This window comes from Ailuropoda melanoleuca, chromosome 4 (assembly GCF_002007445.2).
Source record: "Ailuropoda melanoleuca isolate Jingjing chromosome 4, ASM200744v2, whole genome shotgun sequence".
NCBI lineage: Eukaryota > Metazoa > Chordata > Mammalia > Carnivora > Ursidae > Ailuropoda > Ailuropoda melanoleuca.
The window spans coordinates 52,560,289-52,579,676 of NC_048221.1; the positions used below are offsets into that span (position 1 = coordinate 52,560,289).

The 19,388-nt window shown below is 39.5% G+C and overlaps 1 protein-coding gene across 9 annotated transcripts in view; it reads right to left on the reverse strand.

Moving 5' to 3' along the window:
* Window positions 1-19,388, reverse strand: part of TMCC1 (transmembrane and coiled-coil domain family 1) — a 239,531-nt gene that overhangs the window by 13,299 nt on the left and 206,844 nt on the right. For all 9 annotated transcript variants that reach the window (XM_034658806.1, XM_034658807.1, XM_034658808.1 and 6 more), the window contains one exon: window positions 11,838-12,772. In XM_034658806.1, coding sequence (XP_034514697.1) covers window positions 11,838-12,772 — 935 coding nt within the window. The remainder of the gene's footprint in view (window positions 1-11,837; window positions 12,773-19,388) is intronic.

Here is a 19,388-nt window from a genome sequence, read left to right on the forward strand (position 1 = left end):
GGGTCTGCCTCTCATAAGCTATTAGTTAGGTTACCTTGCTTTTCTGAGCAAGTTGCTTCATCTATAAAATGAGGGTAATAATCTTATTAATCTTTTATACTCATGTGAACACAGAAGCATTGGTAAAAAATGTCATTTTTTCTCCTTTCCATCTTCACAATTTACCAAAACATAATGGCCTTTTGGGGGGGCTTATTTATTTGTCAGAGAGAGAGAGAGAGGAAAAGAGAGCACAAGCAGGGGGAATTGCAGGCAGAGGGAGAAGCAGGCTCCCCACTGAGCAAGGAACCCGACCCAGGACCCTGGGATCATGACCCGAGCAGAAGGCAGACGCCCAACAGACTGAGCCATCCAGGCATCCCACATAATGGCCTTTTTGAAAATGTTTCTACTTATTAAGAAGGCATCACTTGAAAACATGCTCCCTGAAAGGAATTCATGGGCAATCTGAAAACCTTTGTAGCCACCCAAATATTTCCTGTGGTGACTGATTAATGGCCTTAAATTCATTTTAGGCTCATCATAGTCCACATCACTGTGCTAACTATACAATAAATCCAAATATCTCACACTCGATTTTACGTGTCTCAAGGATTACCACTATCATCTACCTCTCTACCCCTCTAGAGTTGTTCAATTCAGTATGTTGTGAAGAGAAATACACCACAAAAATTTAAAGTATTGTTTGAAAGATAAAAATAGGTTCTCTTAGAAGAAGGAATCTTAAACTCTGGAGGTTAAAGATCTTAGAAATCTAGTTACATCTCTTTCAACTGAGGAATTATTTCTATGACATCCCTGACAAGCAATCTCTCCTTGAATAGCTCCAGTGGCAGCGTTTCATTTTTCTTAAGGCAATGTTTTTCACTATTAGAGAAGTTCTTTTTAAAACTGAACTAAAACCTAGCTACTTGTAATTCTCACCCCACAGTCTTTGGAGCCACAAAAACAAGCTACTCCCTTGTCTTCATTACCTCTGATACCTGCATTAGCAACAGGAAGTAGTTCCCCGTGTACTTCTACAGAACAAATCCCTAGTAAAGTCTTAACTGCGCTTGCATCTGTCAGTATCATTTTGAACTCAGTCTGCTGACCATGGTTTCTTTCAGCGTACTATCTCTGCACGTATTTGTAAAGATAAGCGTTTTCTATTGTCTTCATCCTGGGTGAAGACATAGAGGCCAAGAGAGGGCAAGGCCAGGCCAGAGCTCGCAGTTGCTGCTAGAGAATATCCCAGCCCCAAGCCTGGGCTAGGGTGACATATACTTTGGTGTGCATTATAAAAGCTTGGGTGAGAAGACCTTCCTGCTCCACCCCTCCCCCAAACTATGGGCTGCAGGAAGTCCATTTGGGGGGATGAAGGTTTAAGTTAGCCTATTTTGCCATTTTGTCTGTGTTTAGGAGTCTCATAACTACACAACTAGTTGAAAAGCAAAACTGCGTTCACATTTGTGTTTTCTTTATCCTAAAGTTTCTGTGAGCACCCACTGATTGAAAGGGACAAGAATAAAGTGAACAGAAAGTTGCCAAGTGACAAGTGCCAGGCAGATTAGGGTACAAAATATGTTTCTTACCCCAAAGTTTTAACACTCTTCTTTTTTTTTTTTTTTTAAAGATTTTAAGTATAATCTCTATACCCAACGTGGGGCTCAAACTTAACCCTGAGATCAAGAGCCGCGTGCTCTAACAACTGAGCCAGCCAGGCGCCCCAGCACTCTTTAATATTCCTTTTAAATGCAATCCTTGAACCCCATGTTCTTTTCTAGAATTTTAGATCCAAATTGATGTAAGACGTTTAGATTTTTTAGTATATATAAAGTCCCTACTTAATTAGAACACGCTTTACTGACTTCCTTCACCCAGTTTGAGTTTTTTTCCCCCCTTCTTGAAATATATCCTTTAGTATTTCTTTCAGCAAAGGTTTCCATGAGTGATAATTTTTGTCTACATATGTCTGAAAATGTCTTAATTTCACTCTTTTTCTTGGACAATAAATTAGGTGGACATAGCATTCTAAGGTCACAGTTATTCTTCCCTAGCAGTTTGAAGGTATTACTGCATTGTCTTCTGACAGTATAATCTCTCATTTGTTTGGTCCATTTCACATTCTTCCATCAACTGGATTTCCTTGTGCCATCTGCAACTTTTGTTTGAGAGTATTTCATGGAGTTTCCTCCTGCACGTATCTTTCATGTTCCTTTTTGGGCTTTTTCATGGCTTTGGGTTGTGATAAAATATGTTTTGGATACTTTCACTTACGAATACCTAAGATGATCTATAAATAACACCTTAGGCTGCCCCTCAGATTTTTATCTGTTTGTAAAGAGGGAAATTGTAAAATTACATCACTATATATAAATATGTAATACTGTATATGAATTATAGAGTACTTGCAAAAGTCCTCAGCACTTGTTCCCAACACTCTTGAACCTTATTATAAGCCAATGTTTATCATACAATGGTCACTAACATGCCAAAGTTCTGGGAAGCCATTTTCAGACTGCATTTGGTTCACCTCATATTTTATCTAAAGGCTGTCCATCTTCACTCCTTCCACTCTGCACCTTCTTTGTACTTATGGTTTTATGCAGTTTTTCTTTAAAAGATTTTTTTATTTGAGAGCATGCGCACATAGGAACGGGGAAGCAGGGAGGGGCAGAGGGAGAAGCAGACTCCCTAAACAACCCCGCACTGTGGCGGCTGCTGCTGCTGCTGCTGCGGGGCTCAATCCTAGGATCCTGAGATCATGACCTGCGCCAAAGGCAGAGAGATAGCTTAACGCCTTAGCCACCCAGGCGCCTCAGTTTTTATGCAATTTGTACCAGCCGATGATCTGCTCAGCCTGGGTTTTGGATTCAAACCCTGGCTCTGCAAACCACCAATGTGGGTGACCCTGTGAAGAGGCAATCTACCTACTCCAAAAGGCAACTGTGAAGATTGAACAGGAGTAGACGTCAAATGCCCTGCACAAAATGAGCTCAGTGGGACAGATCTATCACAAGTATACATTTGGTTTCATTTTTGTCTTTTATGATCTTCCCAGGTCCCTCCAACAATCCCTAGTGAGGAAGTTCAAAAGGACTGCTTGTTGACTTCAAGTGCTCTGTAGCTCCAACGTTCAAGGCTTCCTACATCTGCTTCCCCCCCCACCCCCGCCAATCCTCTGCTTCTTCATCTATCTCCACATCCTCAATTTTACATTTTCTAAAATTTTCACTGTTCCAGTATATGGAGTTTCTCCTGACATCTCACAAATGGATTTTCTGGGTACACGTTCTGTCCTTCTCAAGAAGGACAAGAAAGGCATAAGCCTCTTCTCTTACTTCCTCATCAGGAAGGCCAGCACAAACATACAAATGGTTCCTGCTATTTCTCTGACTCAAGTTTGCCAGATAACTAAGTCCATTCACTGGCCTGTTCCAAGCTTTCCTTTACACTGATGAAACTGTCCTACACTGATGAAACTGTCCTACCTTCCTTTCATGGTATGTGTTTTCTATGTGTGAGAGGGAAAGTATCTCAAGTAAATTTCATCTGATCCTTGCAAATCTCTGGAAAGAGTTGAGTAGAAACTGTTAATCCTCCCCATGCTCTTGTGGAAAATAAAGTCCTTCAGAGATTGAACAATTTATTCATGGTTATATGAGAAATTAATAGAAAGATTTCCTCAAGCTGCGAGTCTTCCCGAATGAGAAAATATACTATTGTTCCCAGACACAGCACTTTATTAAGAGCTAGTTAAATAGCGAAATAGCATTTGGGTAAGTAGAATGAACTCCATTTCCCCACAGATGAAAACAGACCAACAGGTTAGGAGACTTGCCAAGGTGACATAAAGCTGCAGAACTCAAGGGTGAAGCAAGACCCACAGTGGGTCCAGTTGAAACAGCCCCATTAATTCACCAACTAGTAACTACTACCATTTGCTTTCCTCTTCAAGTCGTTAAGAATTACCTGGAGAATGATGACTTTCTGAAAGAACAGAAAAGTCACAGCTGTTATTGTGTAGCTGAAATACACTTACACATTTTTTTTTTTTAAGTAGGCTCTACACCCAATGTGGGGCTCGAACTCATGACCCTGAGAACAAGAGCTGCATGCTCTACCAGTTGAGCCAGCCAGGCACCCCTACACTTACACAGTTGTGTTTGGGTTACCATAGTGAGCACCTCCAATCTGCAGGAAACATCAGGGAGGAAACCAAAAACCATAAACTTTGAGGCTTTTGTAAAATGTGATGAACAAAGGGGTTGGCAAGATGCCCTTGGGGTCTTGGAATGTAGGTCTTCTGGTTGCTTCAGCACCCTGAAAGAACTTTACTGGGCCTGTCATTACTAAAACACTTTCACTGATTCGTTCACCCAGGTCATGGAAGTTTGTTCCTTAGCTCTTTTCACAACCTCAGAACCCACAATTTGAAAGCACAAACCTGATCAAGCTTAGCAATTTCCAATCAAACATTTTTCAGTGCCATCAGTCATTTTTATGTGGCTTACATAACCTACATGTGAAATTATGGTCTGAAATCAGGGTAACACAAACAGCCCAGTAAAGATGATGTGATGTCATTTTGGGTGGAGGAGTACATGTGGGGGAGGGATTTAGGGTTTGATCTACATCTAGTTAATCACTGTAAACATCAAAGTATCAAAACATTAACACCAATAATAACAAAAGCAATAACCACCCACCCCCACACGCCAAGCCTTTTTATGTGTGGCATCTGCCTCTGATTCATGAAGACATTTCTACATTAATCCTTACCTCCTTTGTCCCTGGGAGGTACTTCAATTTCTAATTAAGAAATGGGAGGCTGAGGAGGATGCAGTAACTTCCCCTTATTAGGTTAGTGAGGTATACTGAGAATCCGAACCACTTGGTTCATGCTTCCTGTTTCTAGATTTGTTTTACTATTGTCTTTTTAAAAACTTACTGTTTCTATACCACTAATCAAATGCAAAATGTAAACAACAACAAAGGAAGAAAATACCCATTACTCCAATTCCCACTGACTTCCTACTACTCCCATTATTAATATTATAATCTCTTTTGCTTTACTTGCTAGTGTTTGCTTCCTACCTAAATCCTAAAATAGGGAAGTCATACACCTGGGGAATTCAAAGAAAGAACACCCCTGTCCTCTCATTAAATACTGGTATCAAATCAAGGGGGGGGGGAAGGGAAACTGTACAGCCTTTCACGTGTGATTTTTAAAATCAAGAACTCTAAGGGATTTTAACCTCTTGATATGATGCTAATTAGAACTCTCTGGACATGAGGTCGGGGGAGTAAGGTGGGGGGGGCAATCTTTGGTCTTACAAGTATATGATTTTGACCAGCATGTGCTTTCCATGAGACTCCAGCTGGAACACAAAGTAGTATGAGATTAAGAATCTCATTTTGAGACTTTTTACTCAAAAGTCCTTCCCAAATCATTACAACTCAAAGAAAACTTAGACACTTGAATACAGTTCGAGTTTAACTATTAGTCAACAGAAACCCTTGCGACTGTGAGATCTTTTTTTAAATGTAGGTTATGTCATATTTTGGCAGGTGAAATCCATCCCCCATCCCAAAGCAAAATCTGCTCTATTTACAAAATATAAAAAGACATCTAGATTTTGCTGTAGGTAAACAATTAATAAATAATAATAAGTAAATCAATAAAGTGTTTCAGCCACTGGAGGTTAACACAGTAATCATCTTCTTAGATCAAAGATAAGCCAGGTCTCTTTTGGGTCAAATTCCGGATGAGTGAGAAACTGGATGAGTGTCAGGCTGGGAATGTTTCACCTAGTGCATCACTCTTTGGGTGTGGCTCAAAAGTTCGGAGCCATCTCTGAGAGTGGGGGTGGGGGTGTGTGCTTCCCTAATTGGGCAATAGGTCACTAGGACAGGATGGCTGAAGAATCTTGTAGAGCAGGTATTGAGAGAAACAGGAAGAACCAGATCCCAGGGCTAACACCAACAGCGACCTGAGGTAGTTTCTGCCAGGGTTTGACCAGAACAAAGAGACATAGCTAGGGTAGGAGTATGACATGTGGTGGGAACTTGAATATATTCCTGGCTGAACTGGGGAAAATGGATGTTCCCTCCTTACCTTTTGTTACTTCATTTGTGTTGAAGCCTGAAAAGAGGCTAGGAAACACTGAACTAGCCTTTAGTTGGAAAGGAAAAAGCACAGAACCAGTCCCCAAAACTTTCAGGGTAGGCAGTGCATTATCTTAAAGACAAGAAACAGCAGATGCCTATAGCATATAGGGAATAAATAAAAGCTGAGGGGAGGGGAGCTTTCTAGGCAATCTGGAAACTTGGTAACGACAGCTTTCTAACATCCTGGCACACCACAGACCACACTAGGTGCTTCACATACATTATCTCCTTTAAAAATCTCAATAACCCTGTAGAGTAGATATCATTACTTTGTTTTTATTGAGCAAACTGAGGCTCAGAGGAATTATATATGGTCACACAAAAGAACTGGTAAGTGAATGCAGGCTTGTCTAATCTCAATTAATTACTGAAGTAAATAATTTTTCTCTCCCTCTCTTCCTCTCTCCTCCTTTTCCATTCTTCCTCCATTACCTCTTTAGTGGCTATGTTGGGAAGAGCACATTTGTGAATCTCTTTTATGGAAGGTCTTACTCTTCCTAAGAACATATCTCAATTGGGCTTTTTTTCTCTATAGGACCTAATATGATCCAATATAATCAAGTTTCTATTTCAAACTTATTGTCCAAACCTAGTCTACATATACTCTGGAGACTCCCAGATCAATTTATAATTGACACAGGTCTAGCACTTGGAATAAAGGAGCCAAAATTGCTGTATCTGATCACGTATTTCTTATGTCTAGTGATGGTAAAATAAAATTATATTTAACTGGCCATTTGTTTATTTAAAACTCCAGTGGCCTGTGCTTTATTGGGTTAGCCTAGCTACTGATGGTTGTACTGCATGTGATGACTGCTCCAGTGACTGTCTTCTTCTGTATTTTTGCTTTTATGACTAAGGGCGATTTTAAAATATCCCTGGGCTTAATATAAACAGTCTCAGAAGTCGATTTCCAAAGGACAGTAATCACCTCAAAATAGCAGCTTTTTAAAATGGCATTACCGCTCAACAGGAGGAGGGTTTTTAGCCTGCCTACATGACACTGCCACATACAGGCTGAGTAGGATTCCTACCCAGATCCCTGAAGGGAAAAACTACAAAAGGAACCTGTAAAACTGTCAATGAATGTTTTCCTAGTTCCCTCCTATTTTCAATGCATTTTGCCACAGCTCAATGTTTTCCTCTGGTAGCTCAATAATAAATTATACTCACCATGGGAACAGGACTAGTCTTCCAGTTTTTAGCAGATTAAATATATGTTAAGCCATTTTACTGTGTGTCCTGGCAAAAGTCACTCCATCTTTCTGGGCCTCGGTGTACTCATGTGTAAAATGAGATTAAACTAGATATCTAAGGGCCCTTCTACATCTGAAGTACTACAAGAACCCAGGTTCTACTAACAAACCTGTGATAATACTTTAATGGGATATACAGACTATTTGCACAGGAATAATCTGAAGTCAGTACAATCCCATCATTAGAAAAAATGTCTAAACTTTGCATCCTTTCCAAAAATACATGCTCTTATTCATATCGGAGAGCCCAATGCACAGCTCAAAGACTAAACACCTAGTTCCTGATCAAAGGTTGAGGTGGAGTTCAGATCCAAGCTCTGTTACAGCGGCTTCCTGGGCTGAATGCATGTGGGTGCTGAAGACATACTCAGCCATGGCACAGTTATATGGGTGAAGAGAGAGACTGTACTCCACAGGCTTCTGAATGTTTCTAATTATTTCAGAGTAAGTAGATGGTCTTGGGTAAGAATCTTAACTTGGCCTTACTCATGGGTAGAGAGCAACAGGAAGCACATTAAGTGTGAGTACTGAAAAGGGACTCTGCAAAGGGGGAAATAAGGATGGCAGTGAAAGTTTCCTTAGTAGGTTTCCCCTATTACCTACACTGCTGTAGAAAACCTTCCAGAGCTTGTGCAGTCCAGATTTTTTTTTTTTTCATTCACAGAATTTTAAAAATATGTTAGGAACAGTGACTCAGCTTTTAGTGAAACACACACTTTGACCTGGAAAAGGCCCAACACCGGATGCAATCAATGCTTCCTACAGCTAGACTATAGGCTAGTGTTTCAATCATACAGATTTCAGCTAGACTATAGTCTTTCAATCATAACAGGTTTCAGGGTTGAGCTTAGGGAAAAAAAAAAACCTGTCCTGAAATGGAAAAACAAAACAAAACAAAAAACAAAATAAACACTGGCTTTGGATTCACATAAAACTGGGTTTTATTCCTGGCTTTATCATTTACTAAGTAACCTTTTGGCAAAGTGTAAAAACCCCATTGGGCCTCCATTTCCTCGTCTGTAGAATGAGGGTAATACAATCCACCTGAAGGCCTACTGTGAGCATTAGCAAGTATATGTAAAGCATCTAGCATTGTGCACACCACAGGAGTTCAGTAAATCCTGAGTGGTAGTGTCTTCCTCCACCTCATTTAAATAACAGGCAGCAACCCTGTACACAGCCTCCCTCCTGTCAACTCACATATTAGTAAAATAAACTGAAGCACAGAAAATAAACAGAAATATATCTAGAGCTGGGGCGCCTGGGTGGCACAGCGGTTGGGCGTCTGCCTTCGGCTCAGGGCGTGATCCTGGCGTTGTGGGATCGAGCCCCACATCGGGCTCCTCCGCTATGAGCCTGCTTCTTTCTCTCCCACTCCCGCTGCTTGTGTTCCCTCTCTCCCTGGCTGTCTCTATCTCTGTCGAATAAATAAATAAAATCTTTTTTAAAAAAATGTATCTAGAGCGGCCATGAAAGCTTTAATTGGTTCTTGGTCAAAGCAGAATCCCTTAAGTCCATCCCTAGCTAGCTACTTCCTTCCTAGACAAAAAGCCAAACCTACAACAGAGCTCAAGTAGAAATTAATAGAGAGAGGCTGTTGCAGGCAGCTCAGTAAGTGTGGAGATATGGAAAGGAGAAAAAACAAATTTTATAAAAAGCAAACAAAAGAACTTTAAAAAGCAAGCTGTCTGAGACTGTTTACTGCAGAGGCATATAACCATACCACTCTCACTGACCTGACAGTATCACTGAGCTAGAACACCACTGTTCTATACAATTTCCAATCAAGTTAAGGGTCAGTGTATTATTCTTTTAAAAGAAGGTAGAGAAATTCTATAAAAATGCTTAAAATGTGAAAAGTTTTGATGCTCAAGAATAAGCTTCAGGGGCGCCTGGGTGGCACAGCGGTTAAGTGTCTGCCTTCGGCTCAGGGCGTGATCCCGGCGTTATGGGATCGAGCCCCCACATCAGGCTCCTCTGCTGTGAGCCTGCTTCTTCCTCTCCCACTCCCCCTGCTTGTGTTCCCTCTCTCGCTGGCTGTCTCTATCTCTGTCAAATAAATAAATAAAATCTTAAAAAAAAAAAAAAAGAATAAGCTTCAATGTGTGGGAAAATTTCACTTACATGAAATGGTTCAAAGTATATTTACTGATTAAAAATGTGTTAATTAGGAGAAATTTCTAATTGCTCTATACATGGAAATACTGGTGCAAGAAAATACCTGAGTCAAACAGTTGTGACACTTCTGCTGCCTTTCTTGGGGGGATAAAGGGCTTTCTTCAGGATTCCGTTTTAAGGAAAGACCATTCTAAAGTTCAAGTGATATGACAAAAGTCAGATAACACATTATACTATGTCTTCCCTGGCTCTCCAAGTTTTACCTCTGTTTTTGAAAATTCTTAAGTTTTCTTTATTCTCTCTTTATTCCATAAAACTAATCATTTACCCACTACAGAGAACCCAAAATGAAATGAAAGAAATGCACTTCTCATTACCTTCCAAGTGGTTTGGACTTGATTCTTATAATGAGGTGATAATGACCAACGAAAAGTTCTGTCCTGTCCCTGAATTATTTTCAGTTGGTACAAAAGTGGGCCTTGGGAGACCTGTTTTTCCTCTCTGATTTTCTCATACTGGCCTACATCTGACTTGAAGACATAACAAGCTGTATATGAATTTTAAGCTCTGAAAGAATTTAAAAACTGGAATGTTTTACCATCCATTCAAAATAAAGGGGTCAAAGCAGGCAGTTGTGTTTTTTTGTTTGTGTTNTTTTTTTTTTTTTTTTTTTTTTTTTTTTTTTTTTTTGAGCATCTGACTGTGGGAGGCCTGGGTCTCCATGTTCAAAGGGGTCTACTTTAACAGCAGCAGTAGCAGCTGCTACCTGACATCAATTGAGCACTCACAGGACCAGGCACTGAGCTATGTGCTTTACATAAATTATTCCATTTACATGTCATAATAACCTTATGAAGGACTGTTATTATTCCTATGTTATAGATGAGGAAACCAAGACTTCGAGAGGTTTAGAAACTTGCACAGTTTTCAAGGTTAGCAAGTGGCAGAATTTGCTACTTGGGAGTTAGGTTTCACACTGTACAAAAGATCAGATGTTTTATTTTTAGAGTCCATTTGAATATTTGTTAGATTGCTTATGTCTTTAGATACTGTCTTTTTAAGTATATGAGAGAATATACAAAACACTGAAATAATAAAGAGCAATATATTTATTTTTAGAACTTCATTTCTCTCTCCTACACTCACCTTTCTTTTCTTCTTTTTCTTGTCCCTTAGAATTGAAGGACAGAAGAATGAAGAGGCAGGGCAGTAATAGAAAATATTACTAATATTTTCACCATCTGAAAACAGCGTGCTGCTGTAACTTCTCTCAGAGCTAATGGATACACACAAACAATTTATTTCAAGTCCTGAGATTATCTCATAAAAGCAAACTTTAAAAAAAAAATCACTGTTTTTTTGTTTTGTTTTAAAGAGATGAAACAGACCTTAAGAGATCATCTGTTCGACCCTTGATATTACAGGAGAAGTAGTGAGGATTCCCTCGAGTTAGTATTTGGGATAAGACTAAAACCTAGGTCTTTCAAGGCTTGCCCTGATCTATGGCTTCTGTAAAACTGGCCCTTACTCTTTACCAATAAGGTGTCTGTCTCTAGGTGACAGAATTTAGATCTGAATGAGTAGTCCATGGGTGATATTATTTCTCTCTGCATGGGATAGAAACAAGGGGGAAACACAGGTTTTTAGAGAACTAAGAGAGGTCTAATCTGAACATAGAGTATAACATGAAACAGAAGAAAGACCAGCTTCTCTACCTTTAGCACAGATTATGACTCAAAGCAGTTAGCCCTTTGAGAATTCTCTAACTACTGTAGAAACATTTCATGTTTAAGTCCACTCCCATTCAAACATTTGCCAATTCATAACAAAGGTAACAGATGTGCTTATCTGGATATATTTTCAGTCTAATCTCTACACCAATTGCCCACATATGTGTGTTTAAACAGTGTTCATTACATTTTAGCCAGGCCATATCTTTGATTTTTCTTAGATTTCTTAAGAGTTCAGAGGGTTATAGATCTTTTGAATTCAGTGTAGCATAGTTATAGGTTGCAATGATTTGTGGTACTCCTAAACTGGAATGGAAGACTGGAGAGCTACAGTAATCGTTATCCCCTGACCCCAATGCTTCATTGGTGTATGATCTCAGGAGTCATTTAACTTTGCTGTGCCTCTATTTTGCTCTCTATGATAGAACTATGCGGATGTCATATGACATATCTAAAGTGCTCTGGATGCTATAAAAAAAGATACTCTACACAGATCTTTTGATTTCCCTATTTCCCCATATCCAAAGGGAAGGGAACTGCAAAAAGAAATAATTTAGAATTTTAATTCCATATAACTTACCTATATCGTTCCTCCTGTAAGGCCTGCATTATTAATGAATAGTCTCTCTGATAATGTTCCTTGAGGGTCTCAAAGGATTCCTCTAGTCTGGCCTGTGTTTCCCGGATCTCCTGGATCTCATGTAGTAGTGCATCAAATCCTGAGCTCTGCATGTCCAGGGTGTTTGTTTTGGAGCTGGATGCTCCTACAGCAATGCCTCCAGTAGTGCTGTTGGCTCCCACTGAGCCTGAAGTAGCACTAGAACAATCTTCCTCACTACCATATTTTGGGCTTGACTGAAAGTTTGAAATCACCCCCAAAGCCTTCCCCCCATCATCCACTTGCCCTTCCTCTAAAGAGTCTTTCAGGTTAGGGATATTGTCTGCACTACCAAATTTATTCCGAATTAGTGAGGCAATCTCTCTGGGTTTTGAGACTACAGCCCCTGCTGCTGAATGGGTCGCCTGGGAGAAGCTAGAAAGTCCACCTTTGACACTGTCCACCACACCTTCACTGAAGCCAGTCACCTTTGCTCCCACATCCTTCAGGCCCTGGTGCATGTCCCTGAAGACATCCTTTGGCTGCCGGGGAATCCCATTCTGCTCCACCTCTCGGAGCTTCCTGTGGTAGTGCTCAAGCTTCTTCTGTAGCTGGAGGATGGTTTGGGCAGATTTCTGGTTCTTCTTCTCAAAGACCTGCTTGATGCGAGCAGCCTGCTGCTTGTCTGCACTGTTGGCAAGCTTCAAATACTCAGCAACGTTGTCATCCCGGGCTGTTTGTGCAATCTTGATCTGTTCTGTGAGCTTCAGGATTTTCTGCTGCAGGTGAGCAATAGCAGCCTTTGTGCGCTGAGGGTCTGGTGTTCCATCCACAGAGTCTGTGTGGATGCTGCCATCAGTACTGGAGGCTACTGCACTGGAAGTCTGGGCGAGGCTGCTTACTTCCAACCGCTCGATCTAGTGTAAAAATAAGAAGTGGACATTAGAAGGCACCCAAGAGGACTACCTCTCCAGAATCAATAGGCCAAATGTATTGAAAACTAACCTACTCTCAGATCTCGGCACAGATAATTGACCTAATTCCTCCTGTCCTGTACAAGCCCTTTTGGATACTGTCCTTATATAAGTATACTTTGCCTTACACCAAAAGACATATGAAAAAAGATTTGCACAAGATGTAAACTGGGGGTATTCTTCCTTTGTTAGAGAATTTACTACGTATTTCTTTAAATAACAAAGCTCCCTTAGTTGTTTATATATTTTTTAAAGATTTTATTTTATCTATCTGAGAGAGAAAGAGAGAGAGTAAATGAGCACAAGCAGGGGAAGGGCAGAGGGAGAGGGAGAAGCAGACTCCGCGCTGAGCAGTAGCCCCATGCGGGGCTCAATCCCAGGACCCTGGGATTATGACCTGAGCTGAAGGCAGATGCTTAATCGACTGAGCCCCCCAGGTGCCCCCACTAGTGGGTTTAAAGCATGATTTTCATTCACAAACATTCTTCACACATACTTTCGTGAAACAAGGTATATCTGCATTCCAATTTAATTATATGAAAATCATTTTAGTATTCAGACATCACTGTAATTCCAATCCATGCTCATCCAAAATGCTGGTGAGAATAGGTATTTTACTGGTTAGATATAAAAATCAAATTTTTATCACAGTGTCTTTTTACCCAAAGTATGTCAAGGGTAATGGGATTATTCTATTTCTAATAGGGACACTCAATTGGTAGTTGGAGACAGATGAAGGTAAGAATGAGAAGGTACTGCTCCAAGTGTCAAGGATGAATGTGGTATACTCTTAGAGTTAATTTCCCAGATCACATGTAACTGTGATATACTTGGGCAAGAAAAGTGAATACTAAGGGAGAGAGACAGTAGGACATAAGAAATTAAGCCAACAACTAAGTTCAGGCCTTTTGGAGCTCAACTTCTGTGAGTTCTATCCAGTAAAAGGTTTTTTATTAGACAAGGGACTCCAAAACCCACACAATGACTATCCTTCATATGGGTGAGCAACCATTCAAAGGAGATGAAGAAAAAGACAAGCGGCTCAGATTTGAAAACTGAAACTATCCTATTTCAATGCCATTAGCCAAAGCTGGGGAGAGGTCAGGTTTCCCTAACTCAGGAGAGAAAAAAACCCTCCAGTGTGTCTTGTCATGAACTGGAGTAGGGCTCATGCAAAAAGTCTGTAGAAACAGACTTAAATAATAACAGAACAGAACAGAACTGAGCAGTAACAGAAATAAATAATAAAAGAACCATCTTGGAGAGTCTGTGTAGCTCAGTTGATTAAGCGCCTGCCTTTGGCTCAGGTCATGATTCCAAGGTCCTGGGATTGAGCCCTACATTGCGCTCCCTACTCAGCAGGGACTCTGCTTCCTCTCCCTCTGGCCCTGCTCTGCTCTCTCTCTCATTCACTTTCTCTCAAATAAATAAATAAATAAATAAATAAATAAATAAAATCTTAAAAAAAAAAAAAAGGACCATCTCAGGGTAATAAAAACGCCCAGTATGAGTGTCAAATCTACAAATTTACCATCTTGGAGATTAAGATCATACCCCTTAATTTACTTGGTCCTCATCCCTAAATCTGTAACCAGCAGCAATCTGATAGAAAGAACTGTATATAGCTTACCCTCATATTTTAAAAATGTGAATTACATTTTTGTGATAATATACCAAATCTGAAATATTCATGAAATACTGATAACTTGTCAGTCTTTTTTTTCATCTTGGTTGTATCTCCTCAGTTTCCCATCTGAGCAGGAATTATGGTGATATCTAACTCCAAAAATACTAGTTCATAGTGGAAAGTTCATTACTGGAATTAATATAGTACTACTGATGTGAACAAAAATATATTATTTCCTTTTTAGATGAACAAATGAGAAATAATGTGCATTTAAATAAAATAAAATAATAATTTAAAACTAAAATGAAGAGCAAAATGACATTATGTTCCACTAATAACAAAAATGTCCAGAATAGTTTAGGGACTAGCACAATAATTACTTTGCATAACTTCCTCCATCTGCCCCATTCATTTTTAGGTGTAAGCTAACAAGCAGTGAAAGGGCCAGAGGGAAGCAGCAGAAAAGAGACTCAGCCAGAGTTCCAGATAACCACGTTGCCAAGGTTTGAAAAAGGAGCTCCCGGAAACCCACTTTCTTCAGTGCCTTACAGTCACTCTCTTAAGTTGTACAGGGTTCCCACTGTATGATTTTCTTTCTGAATGGGATTTCAGATCCCACAACTACAGTATGTAATAGACCCTGATTGTGTATTTATGTTTAATAGCTCAAAGTCTACCACTGGAAAGGAAAGCAAATATAAAATATCACTGATTCAAGACTACAAGCTCATGTATTACCTAGTTTTCTTAGGTTCTTTGCTATTAATTCGAATATCACCCTACATGCAGTCTATTGCTTAAAGAAGTGCAGATACAGAAGTCAAGTTTAATTATCACTCAGGGAGGATAAATACTGATCATACTGGTGAAAATATGGCTTTGGTACTAGAATCAAAGTTTTATTATATCTCTAAATTTGAAAAAACACAACAAAATTTTGATGTAATTTTTTTTTTTTTTTTTTTTTTTTTTTTTTTTTTTTTTACAAATGATCACAGTTTAATTCTGATTTTATTTCCCTACACAGTAACTAAAGAAGTAAACCAGACTATCTTTAATCTGACTCCTGCCTACCTAGGCTGTTTGGGGCCACACTACATCCTACCAGTATATGACTTCCACTTAGAGTCATCAACATCCCTGCAAGATTACAGCTGACAGAACCCACTGTTCTCAGCCTCCAAAGAAAACTAACCCACTGCTTCAGCAGAAGGGTAGTTTAACACCTGAAACCATGAATCACTTGATTACTCAGTAACTCTTCCCAATTTTGGCAAGCACTATCCTTAAAAAGGGAGGAGAGAGAAGAGGAAGAAATTGTGAGAGGCGGAGAGGGGAAATAAAAGGGGAGAAGAAGAAGAGGAAGAGAGGTGGCAAGAAATAGATATATTGTACTACAGAACTACAGGACAGGGGCTGTGAATACCCTCTGGGTATCTTCTGAGCTACGAACAAAAGCCCTCAGAGGTAAGAATACTTAGCCGTTAGTTATAAATGCACCATGAAAAGTGGTTCTCTTTTTCAAAAGCCTTTGCTGGCATATTAGGCTATCCGTATATAACAAAATAAAATTAGATTCCTACTTCATTCCAGACAGACAACTAAACTGCAAATGTGAAAAGCAAATTTTAAACCTTTTAGAAGAAGGTAGTATTGGAAAATATGGAAGGATTTTCTTAAACATATATGAAAAGGCACAAATCAGAAAAACAAAATGATTGAATCCGGCTACATTTAGTGTAGTAGTGAAGCACGGATTCTGGCATAAAACTGCCTGGGTTCAAATCTAGCTTTGCTACTTACTAGTCATGTGACCCTGGTTGGGCACGTTACTTAACCTCTGCATCCATTTCATCAACTGTTAAAATGGAGATAATACTAACATCCATTTCAGAAGACTATTTTGAGGATGAAATAAGTAAATATAAAAGCGCTCAAAAACAGTACTGGGCACAGAGTAAGCAGTTAGTACTGGCAATTATTTTTATACCATTCTAAGTGATCTTTTTAAAAATTCAAATATTAAAATATTCTAGAATATACTTCAAGATCTTTCACATTTCAGGCATAATCGTTCAGACTCTGTCTGAACCAAAGGAATAATGTAATTCAACACTACAGTAAAAGTAATAATAGTCACTTTTCTTTCTCTTTCTTTCTTTCTCTTTCTTTCTTTCCCTCTCTCTCCCCGCCCCCCCGTCCCTCCCTCCCAAAAAAAAAAAAAAAANGACTGTTGGTCTTGTGGCTAGGCAGCTGACTAGCTAGCTAGTAATCTTCTAAAGCTCACAACAACCCTATACAGTAGATACTGTTATCACTAATTTACAAATGAACTGACCTTGAGCTGCTTCCTACTACCTCATCACATGGCAGTTTGACAGCACAGCAGCAATATCACCTACTCAATAGGGCTCCTTGTGACCACAGCCTGAGGGCTTTCATGAGTGAGCATACTGGTAACCCAGTATAGCAAGTCCCAGCCACTTATGGCTGGGGATAGAATTAATTTGTACAGAAAAAAAGCGAGGACCAAAAACCAGTCTGTTAAATATATTTTGACTACTTATTGTAAGCGAGGCAATGTGCTACACAGCTAGGGATATGGTCAGAACCACAATTCATAATCTGGTTGTTGCTCTAACAAGCAGATTTGCTGCTTTGCTTGCACTTTGTCTTTTCCTATTAAGAATTCATTTGCCAGGGGGTGCCTGGCTGGTTCAGTCGGGAGAGCATGTGACTCTTGATCTTGGGGTTGTGGGTTCGAGCCCTACGTTGGGTACAGAAATTACTTTATTTTTTTTTTTTAAAGATTTTATTTATTTATTCAACAGAGATAGAGACAGCCAGCGAGAGAGGGAACACAAGCAGGGGGAGTGGGAGAGGAAGAAGCAGGCTCACAGCAGAAGAGCCTGATGTGGGGCTCGATCCCATAACACCGGGATCACACCCTGAGCCGAAGGCACACGCTTAACCGCTGTGCCACCAAGGCGCCCCCAGAAATTACTTTAAAGTAAAACCTAAAAAAAAAAAAAAATTCATTTGCTTGGCTTAAATTATCTATTAACAGATCCGAATTAACTGATCAGAAAAAAGCCCAAGAGAAAATTTAAACAGCAATGCTTTAAAACACCAATTAATCAGGAGCAGAGTAAAGCCACCTTGGGAGAATATCTGACAAAGTTTTATAATGGCTTACAATTTTCATCTGAAAATGTATTAAAGATCTATTTGCTTTCTCTGACTATTTGAATGTCAGAACATGGCAGCACCCAGCTTTGAGAACAATCACATATGAAGAAACATGGTGGAAAGAGCGGTGACAGGAGTAGAAGGACCTGGGTTCAGACCTAGCTTTGCCACCTTACTAGCTAGGTGTCTTTGGGCCACCTTCTTGTTCCCCTTGAGCCTAAGTTTTCTAATCTATACAATGGGGTTATCATTTTCTCATGAGATTATTTGAAAAAATGTTAAATTTATGTTAAATCTGATTATGCCTGCCAAACATGGTGAACATTCAAGAAGTCACCCTTTTTGTACTCCTTACTTGGTTCATTACTCAAAATCCAAGCATATATTTGTAACTAGAAAAGACTCATAAATCCCTGACTTGACATCACTATCTTCAATAAAGGCCAACAGCCCAGTCCTGTCTACTTAGCAGAATGAAATCATTTTAACTATGCTTCATAGAGCATCGGCTCTCTTTCAGGAAATCTCAGCACTATTTATTTACACTAAATAATCCACATCATTTCTGAGAAAATGAAGAAAGCATTTTAAGGTAAAAGAAGAAGGAGGTGGAAAGTAGGGAAGTCTTTGTAATTAATCTGAAAACGAATAGAATCTGGACTATTTTGGTTTTTCTGAAAGTGGATCTTTTCCAAGGCCAATTTCATAGAATGGGTCATGCAGCAATCTTTGCAAATTGATACTCAGGCACCTGCAGACCCAACTCCACTGTTCTTCCAAAATTTTTATCTCACAGATATGGGGCCATGGTTATGAATCAAAATTGGAGTATGTGGCTTAATTCAAGTGCACTTAGTGGGGGCAAAAGGATAGAATGTTTGATTTTGGGGAGACCACCCCCCCAAATTCAATACAAATTGTAATCCCTAGAGATTCATAATCTTGGTCTTAAGAACCACACAGAAATCTATCTTCTAATCAATGATAAACACAAAGATGCTTTGGTTCATCATATAAATTTTTCTTTTTCTGCCAGGCAGGTTGTATTGAGAAGGTACAACAGAGGAAAGACCCCTGCCTTAGAAGTTACACAGTTCTGCCTTTGAATTTTGTATCATTATCTCCTTGAGGCTTGCCTTTGCCAACATCCCCAACACTTTACTCTTAACAAAAAGAAAAGGAATCCCACAGTCTTTCAGCACTTTGTGCAGAAAGTATATATTCATTATGGGAAGACTTTTCACCTATTTCCAGTGTCTCACTATATAAATGACATGCCCTTCCCCTCCACAGTAAGCACAACTCTGTTGAGCAATTCTCTCATGTGTAATTCTGACTGATGCTTAGTCTGCTGTGGAATGAAGAGGAAATCTCAAGTGGGAGTAGTAGAAAATAAAAATGAACTAAGTTCCACTAGCCCATAACCAGCAAGCTTTTTCTCTAAGCGTTCCATTTTTACTTTGGAGTTAAAAATCAAGATTCAACATATAGTCTTAAAAACAGACCTTTTTACTTGTCACAAAGATTTTTTCTCATTTGATAAATAATCCTTGGACAGAATGGAGTCTTTCCTCTAAGTTCTAGGGGTCACTTTTTCATATTTTTATGCAGAATTCTGGCTATATGCAACAGCCCTGATGAGTTCAATAGAAATGTGTCTGGACCACCCCAGAGGGGAGCAGTGGAAGAAGCAAGTGAGCAGGTTCCTGATTACCTCTGTTTTCATCTACTTCATATGGGTAT